Below are 16,714 nucleotides of genomic sequence, written 5' to 3' on the forward strand. Positions count from 1 at the left end.
GTCACCAGCACTGCCCAGGACCACACACCCGTTTCTGCAGCACAGCTGAATGCACTGGGCTGCGAGAGCTGGCAAAGCAACAAACACAATGAAATGAGACAAAGAGACATGCCAGATGTGTTTCTACTCTCTCCTTGGAAACTGCAAATGTTGCTGGGGGAAAATGCATGAATGGCTCCTATCCTCCATAAACAAAACACAAAAGACCAAATAGCTGCTAATGCCGTTGCTGGTCTTTCACAACTGTCTTACAAAACTAATATACTGTATTTAGAGCAGGGTGCACATGCACGCATGTTCAATTATTCAATATTGTTAATAGTTAATTAGCCAAACACACAGCAAAAACTCATTGTGAGACATTGTTAAGAGGAGCAGCTGAAGTTTAACCGCAGCTGTGAAATGTAAAAAGGTGATTCAAGTGACTTTGAACATGACATGGTTGTCATTACCAGACTGGCTGTTTAGAGTATTTCTGAAACGGCTGATCGACTTGGATTTTCACACACAATGATTGGGATGAAAAGAGAGATAATATCCAGTGAGTGGCAGTTCTCTGCTGACGCCAGAGGTTAGAGAAGAATAGCCAGACTGGTTGAAAAATGATAAATAGGCAAAAGTACCTGAAATAAGCAGTAGTTACAACCAAGGCATTCGGAAAATGATCTCTGACAAAACAACACACCGAAGCTGGTTTTTGATTTGTCTACAACAGCAGAACAGCACACCAATCCTGAGAACATAGAACAGGAAATTGAGCCTCCAGTTCACATAGCTCGCCGAAACTGGACAATAGATGATTGGAAAAATGTAGTGTGGTTTGATGAGTTTTGATTTTTGCTGTCACATTAAGATGGTAGGGTGAACGGTCTTTGTCAATAACATGAAAACATGGATCCTTCCCGCCTCGTATCAATGGTTCAGGCTGCTGCTGGTGTAAAGGTGGATGTGATAGTTTCTTGACACACTTTGAGCCCCTTAGTATCAACTAAACATTGTTTAAATGCCTGAGTATCGTTGGTCCCCATATGACCACAGTGTACTCGTACCATACACCAATATTACAAAGTTCCAACGATCTCAAAACATGTTTCTTTGGAATATGAGGTCTCCAGACTCACCAGATTTCAGTCAAAGAGCACATTTGGGATATAGTGGAAAAGGAGATTCAGCCGACAAATCTGCAATGTTGATATGTCAATATAGACCAGAACGTCTTGAGGAACATTTTTAGTCTCTTGTTGAATTTATGCCACTGAGAATGCAGACAGCTTTGAATTAAAAACGATTCAACCTGTAACTTGCAAAGTATACTAATTATTGCCTTGCCTTGTCACTTTGAGAGGACGTTTTCCTTGTGTACTCTGGTTTACACTCAGTGTTTGAGGTTTTCTGCCTCTCTGTGTTTGCACTGGATTCATAGATGTTTATCCAAAACTTCCATGGGAAAAGGTTTGCTCTGATTCTTTAAAAAATGGTTGCAATTGACAAAGACATGGCAATAAAAAATATATAGAATATATATTATAATATGTAATATATATAAAAATCAGATAAAGGGCCATCGTCCTGCTCATGTTCACAGTGGCTCCACATTTAGCCTTTTTGAAGGCACTCCAACAGAACCCAACTCAAATATCACAAAAGCTACTGTCCTCTTGTCCTCCCACATACCTCATCTAAACTGTAGTCCAGATACACGCCGCCTAATATTTCTAGTCCTTGTAAGCCAACCAAAATCCTTTTTATAAAGCTTTCATTAGCGACTGATTACTGTTGGTGCCTGCTGGGGGCGGACAGGCTCTGGCCTTCATTAAGTGGCCTGAGTCATACAAATAACTGTACATGGCTGTGTGCAGCCTGCTCAGACAGCCACACATTTAGCCGAGGACGAGATAAGTACTTATTTGATGTGCGCTCGTCCTCAGTCCATTTTCTTTTTATACAATTCTCTCCCCCCCCCCCCCCCCCCAAAAAGCGTGGGCTGCAAGTGTCAAGTGAAATGTCGCAGCTACAAAATCCCCTGACAGCATGTCATGCTTTTGTGTGATACCAAATGGTAGTTTTTGTGCTCTGCCTCATTCCATGGGCGATAATTCTTTGAAAAGAATGATTCACAACCACGCTGATGACATCTCTGCTTGATGCCCTGCAATCCACGGAGGACCGCCTGGCACAGCGGGTTCATTATTTTACCGCACACTCACTCGCTATAAGGACGATATGTAAGCATTTTTCCACTTGGTAAACAATGGGGCTATAAATCAGATTGCCACAAGCTGTCGTTGTTTGTTTAAAGCACATTTCCACTTTGTGTAAAGATTCATTCCTGATTGTGACATATTGTGACATCAGCGATGGGACAAATTCATGACCTGCAAGCCGACGTTGGGCTGGAACTGGGTCCAATTTCACCTACAGGATGAGGTCGCAAAAGTTCACAAATTTCAAAGGAAACACTTCCTTAATTTTTTCGATAAAAGTAAATGCTGTTTCTGATGCAGTCACTAAGGAGTGCCTGGTGTTATTAAGAATAGAGAACACAACAAAAGAGAGGTCAATAATGCGGCTGCAAAAGCTTGCTTGAAAGCTTTTTTTTTGCTTTTTTTTTTTGCTTGCAAAGTGCAGCAGCATCACAGCCGTACTGTGTGTGTGCGTGTGTGTGTGTGTGTGGGGGGGGGGGGGGGGTTGCAGAAGTTTCAGGTCATTTGGAAACCCCACTGAAGAACAAAATACAATGTTTTGTTGTATTTTGGGATGTAATGCAATTAAAAAAAATAGGACTTTTTTTCCACCCAAAAAAAGGATTTTGTTTAAATAAATCTCATTAAATGTGGATTTCTTTTTGATAAAACACACGCATGTTTCTCTTGGTTGCACTACAACACAGGGAAACAACCAACATTACTGTATTTCAATCAGTTATTGAAGACAACAATTACTTTATCATACAGTAACAGTTTTTTTTCTTAAATCTTGCTCACTGTCTCCAAATATGCACACAGACTGGCTTGGCCTGGAAGTGCATTAGATGTGGATTGAAAGCTGCTAGAGAACACCTAAACCACAACCTCTAGTGAGCGGCAAATGCACAGTGAAGAACGGTTAGTTTCTGATCACAGCAATACTTCCACTGATAGCCATGACCCAAAAACAACACAATCAGTGTAGATACCGGGGATGCCTCTACTAATGGACAGAAAATGCACTGTGCATGGGGCTTCATTTAGTGTGGGAACCTCATTTTGTCGAATAAGCTGCAATTGTGCACCAATAAAAAAAGTCCTGAACTCGGCACCAAGCAATTGCTCATGATACGCACAGGTAAGTGGACATTTTCATTTATTTTTTAAGTGTCATTTAAAACCGACCATGCTGCTATAATGATTGCCAGGTTGACACTCATGCAGGGGAGGACATTCTGACAAACATTTTTAGCTCTGGTACAATAAAGAGAGAAACTGTCCAACACATAATATAAAGAGCATTATACAAATGTCTCTTATTGGACAATGTTTATGGCTGTTCATCAGACTGGCCTACACAGCGCTAAAAGCACAGCTCATCAGCACAATAATAAAGGTGTGTGGACATTATTATGACAGGACACACTAAGGTGGAACATCAAGAGAAACGCAAGAGTTGCTTCACCAGCGGACAAGCAAATTATTGTGATAAGAAGCATTATAATAAAAATGCCGTTTATACAAACAAATCTCTCCACAGAAGCAGTACAGGATGAGGAGTACAGCACAAATGGTTCTGCGTGTTCTTGCACAACTGTATTGTTATATTTCCTAATATTACAAGATAGAAATGCGTAATACAATTTTACATCCATTGCTGAATCTTCCAGGTAAAAACTAAAACTAAACTTTAAAAAAAAATAAGTTTGACACTCCTACTAAAAACATATATCCAGTTTTCTTCCTAAACTCATCAGGAAAGCTATCGAAATATGTTATATTGTCTGCGTCTCGTAATGTGAAAGCAGCAGAGACGGGGACACAATTTGCTGACAAGCGACAATGCCCTCTCCCAAACCAAGCGACCCCTCCATCTCTCCAGTACAACACATGCTAATGGGCCATAATGCCACTAATGGGCTACATTAACCACACTGTTACAGACACTCGCGGCAACATTATAGTGAAAAGAGGCAAAAAAAAAAAAAGCTTTGATTTCAGGCCCCATGGGGCAAAAGGCAGCAGGTTTTCCCAGCAGGAGTGGCAGTGACAATCCTAAAATCTAAAGCAGCTGGATACTGAGCGGCGACAGAACTTCTCTGAGTGGAAACTTCTGTCAAGTTACTTTGGTTTGCTTTGGACATTTTTCACTTTTACACTGAACCAAACTCTCCACATCTCTTGTTCTTATTCCTTATTCAGCAAATTAGATCTTTTCTGAACCCATACAATGAGCCTGTATTGTACTCATTTCAATTTGGATTTTTTAGTGATGAAAATATGTCACGGTGAAAATACATAAATACAGAAACAGATACACAGGCTGTGGCTCGGCTGGTAGAGTGGTCGTCTCCCAATCATAAAGTTGCAGGTTAAATTCCCATCTCAGCATCTCCACAAGTTCAAGTGTCCCTGAGCAAGACATAGAACCCCCAAATTGTTCCCAATGGATGGATTAGGCGCCCTGCATGGCGGCCGCCTCCATTGGCGTGTGGATATGTGTGTGGATGCTTCACCTCACTTGCAACAGTTTTCGGCTGCTCAAGCAGATGAAAAGAACTTTATAAGTGAAATTTATTTACCATCTATCGTATGAAATGCAACACAGATTAATTTTACTAACAGCTGAGATGAGGACATTTTGGCGAGAAGGGAGGGCAAGTAGTTTGACAGGTTCATCCATATGGATGACATCTATAAGTGTAACCCTCTTCAGACATCAATCTGAAAATAATATGTCTTCACTTTGTTGGCGCAGCCTTCGTTATATGTTTATGGTGATAACAATATGAAAAATGATAATGCCGGTGCAGTATTGTATATGGACCCCCTGGAATATGGACACCCCACAAAAATGTGCTGATAATAAATGCTCTTGACTCAGAAATTAAACCCCCCACACAAACCCACCCCCTCAAAAATCATATTTATAAACATTTGATTTGATTAGATTTTTTCTTCACCTCACTTTCACATTTCCATCTCGTTGAGATCTCAGATAATATCATTGCTCATCAAGGGTGTCTTGTTTTTTTAACTATATTATTTAGTTCTACATATCTATAAAGAAAAGTCTGAGTTATGTAATCAAGTTCAAAATAAAAAAATTTCTTTGATGAATTAACATGTTTACCTTTCGAACTTGCTTTGTGTCGACTCCGTCAGACACACTTAGTAGTACACAATTTAAATTCTTCCAGGCCAACAAGGATCTAAAGTTCTTAATTATGTTGTAATAGGGTTTAGTAGTTCCTCTGATATGCAATAACACCATCATGTACACTTAAGGTGTGATTTCACACTATTCTGAAAAGTCTGAAAAAGATCTGTAAATATCGTCACTTTCAAACGGGTCCTTTATTACACAAACAACATGAACTGAAGAAAGAATGACCACGTCATCACCAACACCATTGTTGCTCTATAACAGTGTATCTCTAAGAAAAGTTTTATTCACTAACTACTGTAGTTTGTTGTCTATGTTCACATTTATTTATGTGGTTAAAATATATTAACATTTCAGTACAAATATTAGGGGGGGGGGGGGGGGGTCGATACTCTATGGGGCTCCATTTACAATCTTACACCGGGCTCATGAATTAGAGCAAAGACGTTTGCAGTATGGTCTCACACAGTGAGGGATTTTGAAGCGCAAGAGTTTGCATGTTCTCCCTTTGCCTGTTTCCTCCACTTTTCCTCACGTCCGGTTGCGGCTAATGGACTAAATTGTGTGACGCCAGGCTGGATGAGGCAGTGGAGAAGATGGATTGATAACACCTCGACGTCTGCGTTGGAACCGTTACCTTGCAGGGCCTCCTTGGCTCGGTCCAGCTCCTGCTCCTTCTGGGCCAGCTGCACACGCAGCTCGGTGGCGGAGAGCACGTCGGCCGAGCAGCCTCCCTGGGTCTCCTCCAGGTCCTTACTCAACATGTCCTTCATCTGCCGCAGCAGGTGCACCTCCTCCTGGAGCTGAGCCACCTCCTCGCGTAGCAGGACTGCGAACACACGGAGAAGGGAGAGAGGGCGTTAGCAGGTGGACACCGAAACACGGTCCAGATGGGCGTCGTTTTGCTCGTGTCAGTTTAAAGGGCGAATCAATTTCAAGCCAAAGAGAAACTCTGACTCCCGCAGCTGGAGAAGGATCACACTCAAACCTGGTCTTGTCAGAGTGGATCTGCTTTTGAATAGACACACGCGTGCAGAAATGACTATGTCTGAAGTGCGAAATCGATTCCATGTCGCCATGGGAGGTTATGGATTCATTTGTGATTGAGATATCTGCCGTGCAAAAATTAGTGTGAGTAATAGGTAGAGAGATTGGTGTGGTCCCGTGAATTAGTGGACACAGGACACCGATGCTGTAATGAAAGCGATCTTTGAAGATCTTCTGTGTTGCAAAAATTATGAGAAAAAGCGAGATTCATTTGAAATTCATTGAATATTACTTTAAGTGTGCTTCTTCAGCTTTGTCCATAAGAAGGAGACAAAAGAACAGACAGCACACACACACACACACACACACACACACACACACACACACACACACACACACACACACACACACACACACACACACACACACACACACACACACACACACACACACACACACACACAAGAAAAAAACACTGTGCTGTTTTGTACCGATCTGAAACACCGAAAATAACTTTTAAAGAGCTTTCAAGGCATCTACAGCAGAGATAAAACTTCATTGGCTTTCAAAACAAGCCACAACAGACAAATGTCACACTGGAAATTCTCACAATACACCTCAAAAGAAGAAATATTTAATCTAAAAATACGTCCTTCTGCACACTGAACGCGCTTGTCTAGGTGGAGCATATGGAGAGTAATTTATAGAAGGATGAGAAGAGTCATTCTGCTCAATTTCATGCATCCTGAGGGCAGAGGGGGGAGGGTGGGGGGGTGGTGGGGGGGGAACTGCTCAGCTCCATTATCAAGTGCTGTGCATAAATCACACTGTGCGCATACCCACACACAGACACACACAGACACACACACATATACCAGCTTCTATACTACCGTCTAAAAGAACTGAGAACAGGAGAAGCCAAAAGACTGGGAGATGAAACAAGAGCTTGTAAAAATGTGAAATGGTACCACTCAAACACCACAACACAGAGAACAGATTTAGTCATCGGTCAAACACAAGGATTCAGATGCAAATTCAGAAATGTGTAAAATGTTCAACATTTTTACCCAAAAAAAGTTAAGCACCAAACAAAACCACAGAATATCATATCATTCAGTCACTCAAACACTTAAAAAAAAAACTTTAAACCTTTAAAAATAGCCTAAACTCTATCATTAGATGACAAATTTCTCAATTTGACAGTACCTTTCTGTCTGTTACCTGTTTTAATGCTTAATACTTAACATTTTGCTAAAAGCTGAACTGTCCTGCAGATCAAAATATCTGTCAAACTAATTATACTGTTTATTTAATGTTGTGACAACAACACGTATAGACACATTAGTATGCCTGAAAATGATTTGCACGAGAATGTTTTTTGTCATTTAATTTCTATAGATACTGTATGTACTCATTACTCATGGTTGCTGCATTTCCATTAATGTAGTAATTTTGGCCTTTTGAAACAGCTTGTTAATAGTGTAATAATGCAAAAAATACAAATTTGGGCTGCATTTCTTGGCAACAGGAGCTGTTTTTGGGAAGTTTTGTGCAATTTGAGTCTAGTGGATGGCCATTTCCCTTCATTGTGATATAACAGCTGCAGCACTCTCAATTATGGTGGAACAAAATGTTTTGCTCCTTTAGCAGCTTATCATGTTTTTGACTTTATTCAGAATAACCAAAATTTCAGCATTATTGGCTGTTATAACAAATTTTCTACATTGCATTTTATTAAATTTTTTTTACTAAACCCAAGAAACAGAATTAAGTACAGTGTGTTTTCTTTTTATCATGTTCTTGTGCATGTATCCATCCATGACAAATGACTATGCACCCTCAAATAATTTGGAATTTGTAATACCAGAGTTGCAATACAAACTACTCACTCGATACACTTGTGTTCCACTTCAGTCATGGTAATATTCTTAGTACACAAGCGGAAGGTGCAGTGTACTTGTGCTGTCCTATTTATGCATTACTAGTGCAGTCATGTATAAATAGGACAGCACAAGTAGACTACACTTATGCACTTAATACACTATGAAATTATGTTTTTTTTTTTATTTACTTTTTAATCTAATAATTGATTAGATCAACACTCCAACTAACTGTGACAAAAAACTACGCCAGCGTATATGTGATGTACTTTGCCCTGTTCAAGTTTTAGCACAGGACGCATGGCTTCTCTCCTCACCTCATCTCCTTCTTCTACCTACTTTCTCGGATGTCCAAACCCGTTAGGTTATCTCCACTGACAAACTGCGAGTGGCCGAAAATGAGGACCGCCCGCTAAGTAACGAAAATGAAATGTAAAAGGGGTTATGAGGAGGAGGGTGGAGAGAAAACAAGGCCCGTGAAGTGTCATTACACAGAGGTATACTTAATGGACCCGATAATAGAACCACATTTTACAGAGCAACTCAAGCAGCAACACCCTTATTGGCATCCCGGGGAGCCGCCCCGTTCTGGAAACAAACCACCGCACTGTACACTTCATTGGCTTTTAAAAATCCGATAAAAGATTCAATTCCTCATTCATTAGGTTTTACATGTATTGATCCAGAATGCAGAGGGTCATAAATAAGAGGACAGGAACGCTGAAAATGAGCTTTAAATTGCAGTAAGACATCTACTGATGCCGCTGAGCCTTTATACAACGTTTGACTTCAAGACGTGATTACAAACATCATAAACATCGTCGAAGGCCACAGGTCTGGAACCATAAAAGGCAGGTGTGCTTACCTCTATTATCACCTCACACAGTGAGCTTTAAAAGCTTAAACACAAGATACTCAATTTGCAACGTTGAGACTGATCACTATTCAAAGGTAATGAAAGAATTGATGATGCAGAACATATCAGTGTTGCAACAAGGGGGAGGGGGGGCAGTTATGTATGCATGCTTGCTCAGATGGAATTTGATCAGTTAAGTATTGAAAAACTGTAGATGAATGGGTTTTTTTCTCTTGATAGTTTGGCTTCCTGGTGGTAGTAGCACTCAGCCGTTTGTTGCAGTTACTATGGAACACTGAGCCTCGGCAAAAATCCCCTTCATGTAACAAACGCTTTGACCTCACAGGTCAAGATAATCAACATTTATGTTGAGCCATTGCATTTGGTTCATTTGCATTTCTATGTCATGCTTTTTTATTGCCTTCCTTATCTAAAATGAATTCAAACTTGGCTACTATAATGAACTTCCACTGCCTCATGGAAATGTGTGACATTATTACTATTGCAAATGCACTTTCACAATAAGCTTTATCCCACTTAATTCCCATGTGAACGGAGGGCAGGAATGGGTGTTCCAAAGTGATATTTGGAAAACATCAATCACCTTTCTAAATCTTCACCAAGGTCTTCCTCCTGCCACACACACACACACACACACACACACACACACACACACACACACACACACACACACACACACACACACACACACACACACACACACACACACACACACACACACACACACACACACACACACACACACACACACACACACACACACACACACACACACACACACACACACACACACACACACACACACACCAGATCTCACTGCAGTCTTGTAAACCTTCCCTTTAACTTCTGCCGCTGGGTTGCTGTCACAGATCTGCACTCACGTCTCCTTCTTTTGTGCATCGTCCGTTCATCATTCACCTCTCCGGTTGACCAAGGTTCTTGACCTGATTCACCTTCATTACCTCCACTTCTTTCAAAATACATCCCCGCCAACTCCCTTCTCAATCGCACACACATATCCTTTCTTGTCTCGACTGACCTTCATTCTCCTACAGTCACAATACCATTGTTTTCATTGATATTACAACAAATCACAAAATAAGTTAATCCAGGGCTTTTGAAGCTTCAGTTTTGCTTCTTGATTTGACTTTCTCTCATAACAATAAATATCACAACCATTCAATTTCAGTTTTAAACAATCCTTTTGAAACTGATCATGCTCTTGCGTCTTACAACCAAGAAGACATCTATGATAGATAAACCCTCTGAATATTTCATTGTGATCATTAGCACGGCGTGCGCAGAGGAAACAGACATGTTATTGTCTTCCTCCACCGTGCTGGAGCACCAGAAGACAGCACAGCGAGAGTTTGGGTGCAGGGCGGGGTGGGTGGAGGTTGGTGCAGACTGCTACCTATTTTTCAATGTCCACACAGCCTCTGGGATGGCAAAAAGCGTGCAGTGTAGCTCTGCATTACAATGACAGTCGGAGAGGGAGCTTTTTTGATAAGTGGTATCTCCTTCAGGACTACATACAAGCTCATTCCCGCCGACGCTCCTCCTGCTACGCCTGTCAGCTTCTGCCTCGAGGAGGGCGTGACGCACATAACAAGGAATACAGACTCAAATTAATATTAATTTGTGAGCAGTTCAAGTAGTTACTTCCATTTTATCATACCATGGACGTTCTTTTAATCAGTTTGTTTTCACAGTTGTTTTAATATATACAAGCTACAGTTTTGCTGTAATAGTTTATTTTGCCTGCGCTCTGGTCTGCATGTAGACTATTTCAAATTATTTAAATGCGTTTTTATTGTAAGGATTGTAGAAAGCATTTTTGTTTCAGTTTCTAAACTCTGGCAAAAACTGATACTCCAAAAGGGTGTTGTAATATGAAAATATTAAGAACACAATTATAAAAAATTCATTTCATCACAAATAATACTTGCTCTGGTGCTTCTACTCATGTAAATTTTAGCAAATTCAAATTTCGAATATAAAAAATATATGGATCTTAGTGGATATACTTTGTCAGGAAGTGAAATAAAAAAAAAAGAAGAAGTCAACGACACTTTGAAAGAGAAAATCATGTGGGTTTTTTTAAACTTCATTTTCATCGAGTTTCTTCTAAAATGTATTATGATTATCTGTTAAAGATGCATCACGGCGGACTGTGATTGTTTTTATTTGATCATTTTAATCATCTAATTGGATGTAACCCAGTCTATGTTCGATCAGATTTGAGACACACAAAAATCAATCGATGAACAAAATGCCTGAAATGTATAGTTAATGTTAGATTTTTTTTAGATAGATAGATAGATAGATAGATAGATAGATAGATAGATAGATAGATAGATAGATAGATAGATAGATAGATAGATAGATAGATAGATAGATAGATAGATAGATAGATAGATAGATAGATAGATAGATAGATAGATAGATAGATAGATAGATAGATAGATAGATAGATAGATAGATAGATAGATAGATAGATAGATAGATAGATAGATAGATAGATAGATAGACAGACAGACAGACAGACAGACAGACAGACAGACAGACAGACAGACAGACAGACAGACAGACAGACAGACAGACAGACAGACAGACAGACAGACAGACAGACAGACAGACAGACAGACAGACAGACAGACAGACAGACAGACAGACAGACAGACAGACAGACAGACAGATTTAATTAATTCATTGATAAATAAATCACTAAATCACACGCACGCACGCACGCACGCACACACACACACATTTAGTCTAGTTATTATACAAAGGTTTAAATAGATGGAAAAAGAGACTGTAAGTAACTCGGAGATGCACAGAATGCAGAAAATCTAAAGAAAATTGTCATAACTGTACGAGATTGCCCTGAAATTGTTCCACTGATGATGTTTTTTTTCATTCTGCACCCCTCAGACAACACAGCAGATTTCAGCAGCACTCCTGTGCGAATCCTTCAGGCCTCAATTACCTCTCGTCTCAAACAAACAAAAAAAAACAAGACGATGGATCAGAAAAGAAATGTTGCCCAGTGTCTTCGGCCCGAGAGCACACAGAAAGTTTGACAGGTGAGAGTTGCAGTTGGAAGCTGTGTGAGAACTTTGTTGCCATCACAACCTCAGTGCTCATAGGGATGAGTGGATGCATCAAGGTCGGATGTTTGTTGCCTCTGTGCTGTTAGCTTAGGCCTCAATGCCATCTGTTGGCCCCTGGCTGGGAGAGGAAGCAGAGTTCTGCCTCATATGACAGTTTCCACCTACAGTAAGTCTGACATGCACCGTTACATTATGTGAAGGAAATAATAACTCCTGCACAGCTTTATATCACCTTATTTATGTGGTTTCCCCCATCCATCACCAACTGCAGCTTTGCAGCATGGAAGCACTGCACTCAAAGTAATCACTGAGATAACGCGTCATGTTTACTGGAAGCAAAGCGCCACAAGTTGGGGACAACTGCAGCTAAACAAGTAGCATTATCTGGAAATCTAGATCATTGTTTCCACTTGTGTCTAAGAAAGACAGCACCCCACAGATACTTGTGGACAAAAAGAAAAGTGCTGATTTCCAGACTCCAGAGGGTATGCAACTTTTTTTCCCCCAACAGGCACAAATCGAATTTTGACAACCTTTCAATCTCAGATCAACAACGCTCCTTTGTCCTCGACTTCGGGGAAAGACAAAAGTTTCAACCCAGGTTGAGTTCAACAGTGACCACATTAAAAAACAAAACTATAATAATTTCTTACTGAAAAGGATGAAAATGTAAGTTCCAAAATGAAACCGTCTGCAAATGTGATCGATGATGAAAACTTTATGTGATCCTTTTGGCCCCATCGTGGTCGTCGACGCAAATCGTGTATATAGCACAACCTCTTCTTCTCAGTGTCAACTCACACACGGTAGAAATGGTCGAGTAAATAATCAGTTCCAGATGAGCTCCTATATTCACCCTAACACCCCCTCTCTTCTGTCTCAGGCAAAATATGCTGAAGGGAAATATCCAACTCTATTGCTGCTGAATGTCGCGCTGTGTTTACCTGACACTGAGCAGGTAGTACTTTTTTCCTGCAACTCTTCACGACAGCTCCCTGTTGTGACTGAAGACGCCGCCGTAAGAAGTGAGTTCACCGCGCGGATAACAGAAGCATCGTTTTATTCATAGCAAGGCTGGCCGCCAGTGCATCATATATGTGGTTTATTTGGAGGAAACGCCGGCAAAAATATAGGAGATGATAGAGCATACTGCCTGAAACTGAACCGAAAATAAGAATATTGACAATGAAAACTGCTCTGTCCCGCTTGCACTCCAGCACAACATGAGCTGATTCATTTTAGGATTCATAAACAGGTCAAAATAGTGAAGGCAGCATTATAATAGCAGGCGCCTAATAGGACAACAACAAGGCAAACAACTCATGATGCTCTCTACAGTTTGGCGTTCGCAGGGGATATTCACCATATGCATTTGTGTTATTGTTGCGAATTCCTGCAAAAGCTGTATAAAAGCAAATTCTTATTTGTGAAAGACAAAAAGAGAGAAACAAGCTGGTTTGCAATCTGAGTTCTCGTGAAAAATGCCATTTCACATCAATTTTCAGCATGATCATTATGTTTTGTGGAAAACTCACCACCAGTCTGTCAAAAACAAACAAACATGTTCAGAGCTTCATTTAACTCCACAGACAGATGGAATATCAATGCATTTACTATTCAAAATTGGTCTTTTTCATGGTTTATGTTCAACATCGAAAAATAATCTGCAAAAATAAAATGTATATGTCTCTCGCTGTTGGTGATCTGTGCCTTCATCCTGCCTCCATCAGGTCCGCAGTGTGTGTATGAGCTTCTCTGAAATCAACTCTGTTGTTTGACTGTTGCCGTCTTATTATTTTCCCTCCTGCTGTGAAAACAGTTTTTCTTCTCCAGTTTTTAATCCTTGCTCATGTTACACAGTCTGATTTTATATACATTTTCATGATGCGATGTGCCAGAAGATGGCAATATTGTAAAAGGAGCAATATAAATGAAAGTGATCAAACTGAAAAAATTATAAATAAAACATTAATAATGATAAAATGATAAACATACACATAATGTGAAGTCAAAACAAGAAGCTACCCTAAACTCTCCGTAAAAGTCTTACGTGACAGAATTTACTAACGACTATGAAAGGCACAAATAAACGCATGTGCATTTTATCTTAAGACTTCTGATGACTCAATCAATTGCAGTTTTCTCTGTACATTTCCTGTTTGTAAAAAATGCACTAAACTGTGAGCGTTCTATACCTTTAAAACAGTTTGTGCTTAACGGGTTTAATGTGTCTCTCTGTCTGACGTCTTCTGCAGCGACGAAGCGCCACTGGGATTAAACTGAGGCTAATGACGACTGATCTTTGTTGGTGACTCCACTTGTGGAAAAATATGTGCATTCATTGACCATCTCCCCTCCTCTTCCATCTCTGCCTCCATTCCCTTCCAATTCCCTTAACGGGCTTGCCTCTAGTTATTATGATTCATTGAAACAGTAAATAAAATCTCCATCCTCAGCCACTGATGTAAATGACTGCTTAAATGTGTGCATTTGCATAATAGCGACCGCGCATCAGCTGACATGCATTTGGTACCAGTGAATTATGAATCTGATCAGTGTCGTTTCCTATTTGTATGATTTAGGCAAAATGGCTGAAACTGTCCTCCTAAATAATCCACCAGCATTTGTGTGACAGCTTTGCTATGGCTGAAACTGCTCATAAAATTGTTCTAAAATATCAGCACTACTCTGGGGGACTCAAAATCCATCATAGATTCTTCATAAAGTGGACTTAATGGTGCGAGAAAGGAGATTAAACAGCTGAGGAGAAAATAGACTTGATGATTGTCAATATAAAGAGCCCCCCCTCCTCTGTTTCTCCCTGTCTGGCCACCCACCCCACAATATGTCTTCTCCTGCACTCTTACCTCCTTGAGGTCCTTCTGACCCACTTTCACAAAAACACAACTCAGAAACCAAAGTTGCAAAAGGTCCAGCACTCCGTCAGAAGGTCCGGTGGCCACGAGGCAGCTGAAATTGGACTGGCCTGGGATGACAATGGAGGTGGAAAATTGATAGGGAGTGACAGTACGTATCTAGAGGGGGGTCATTTTCAGATTGGTTTTCAAACTATGGAGGGAGCGGGAGGTAAAGAAATAGAGGGGCTCAACTTTTTTGCCTGATAATGGAGAGAAAAAAAATCAATTAACGGGATCTTTTGTTGGAAGCCAATTCACATTCAGCCAGTGTTCTGAGCGAGGACATGCTGCCCAACAGCAAATAGCAGATAAGGCATTATACATCGACTGACCACTTTATAAGGAACACCCGTTCTATCCATCTTCTACACTGCCTAGTTCAACATAGGACCACTGTGGCTGGAGCAAGTCACAGTGTACATTACAAGCACAAAGAGACGACTACAGACGATCTCATTCGTGTCTGTGGTTGTTTTGAAGGCAACAAATGACCTTATACCTTTAGGATGTGGGAGGGAGTGCCTGGAGCAAATCCACACAGAGAGAACATGCAAATACATGAATTCACTTAAACCCAGGATCAAATCAGACGTCCTCAAGTTTAAACTGAGCCACAACAAGCAAGGTGTGTTCAGCGACTTTTCATGTTGGATATGGTGGTGCGGTATAGACGGCATAGATTAGAGAATATATTAACACAGAAACTGAGATATATGGCACAAAAAAACATCTGACAGCATGAATGAGCCACGTCACATGCCACCCTTGTTAGAAAGAAACAGGAAATTTCACATGTGATCATCAAAACAGGAAACTGAAGAATTGAGAAAAAAAAAAAAAAGAAGAGAAAATTATTCCTTTAGTACAAAGGGCAAAGAGAAAAAGGCTTCATTTCAACCCAAAATGACTTACAGTGAGACAAAACATGTGCAGAGTCAGACCTCCGCCTCTGGCTTAGAGGCTATTTTCATCATACTTTAGACTCCAGTACCAACCGAGTATCATTTACTACAGCATAATTGAGCAATGTTGCTGACCGCATCCATAGCACTTCATAATGATGGTGCACAAGTCTTCTATTGGCCACATTCCCCTGCATGACATGTCGTGTGGAAAAGCTGTTATCACCTCAATCTGTTTATTTTTTGTGAATAAAATGACGAGTTTACTTTCTTCCAATGACATCCAGGGTTTCCAGATATCACTAACGTGGGGCAACTTGCATGGGGAAGACGAACAGCACATTTGCATCATGAAGTTGCTGCAGATGCTGCATGATTCGGTGTTCACGTGGCTCCAAAACTCTGGGTAGTGTTGATGACCTTCTCCAGGACCTTGCGAAATATTTGAGAGTTATTATTATTGAAGTTCTTATTGCCAAAAGGAGCCAAACTCAGTTTTTGTGAAGTATAACTTAGAAAACTGCCTGCGAGTGTAAAAGTTGCGGCTGTGACATGCTGTCATATTCCACCAGACATACCACATAACGGCTGATATATCGGTGTGAAGATTGCTTAATAAATAATAAATGATTAAATTCTGGAGCATTCACAGTCATGTTGGGGGGGGGGACGGACACAGATAAGA

General features: G+C 40.5%; 1 protein-coding gene across 1 annotated transcript in view; it reads right to left on the reverse strand.

The window, feature by feature from the left end:
• LOC308113705 (kazrin-like) overlaps positions 1-16,714 on the reverse strand; it is a 122,372-nt gene that overhangs the window by 17,308 nt on the left and 88,350 nt on the right. Inside the window, 1 exon segment of the mRNA XM_080470140.1 lies at positions 5,990-6,181. Coding sequence (XP_080326266.1) covers positions 5,990-6,181 — 192 coding nt within the window.

This window comes from Lipophrys pholis, assembly GCF_963383615.2.
Source record: "Lipophrys pholis genome assembly, chromosome: 8".
In the NCBI taxonomy this organism is placed as follows: domain Eukaryota; kingdom Metazoa; phylum Chordata; class Actinopteri; order Blenniiformes; family Blenniidae; genus Lipophrys; species Lipophrys pholis.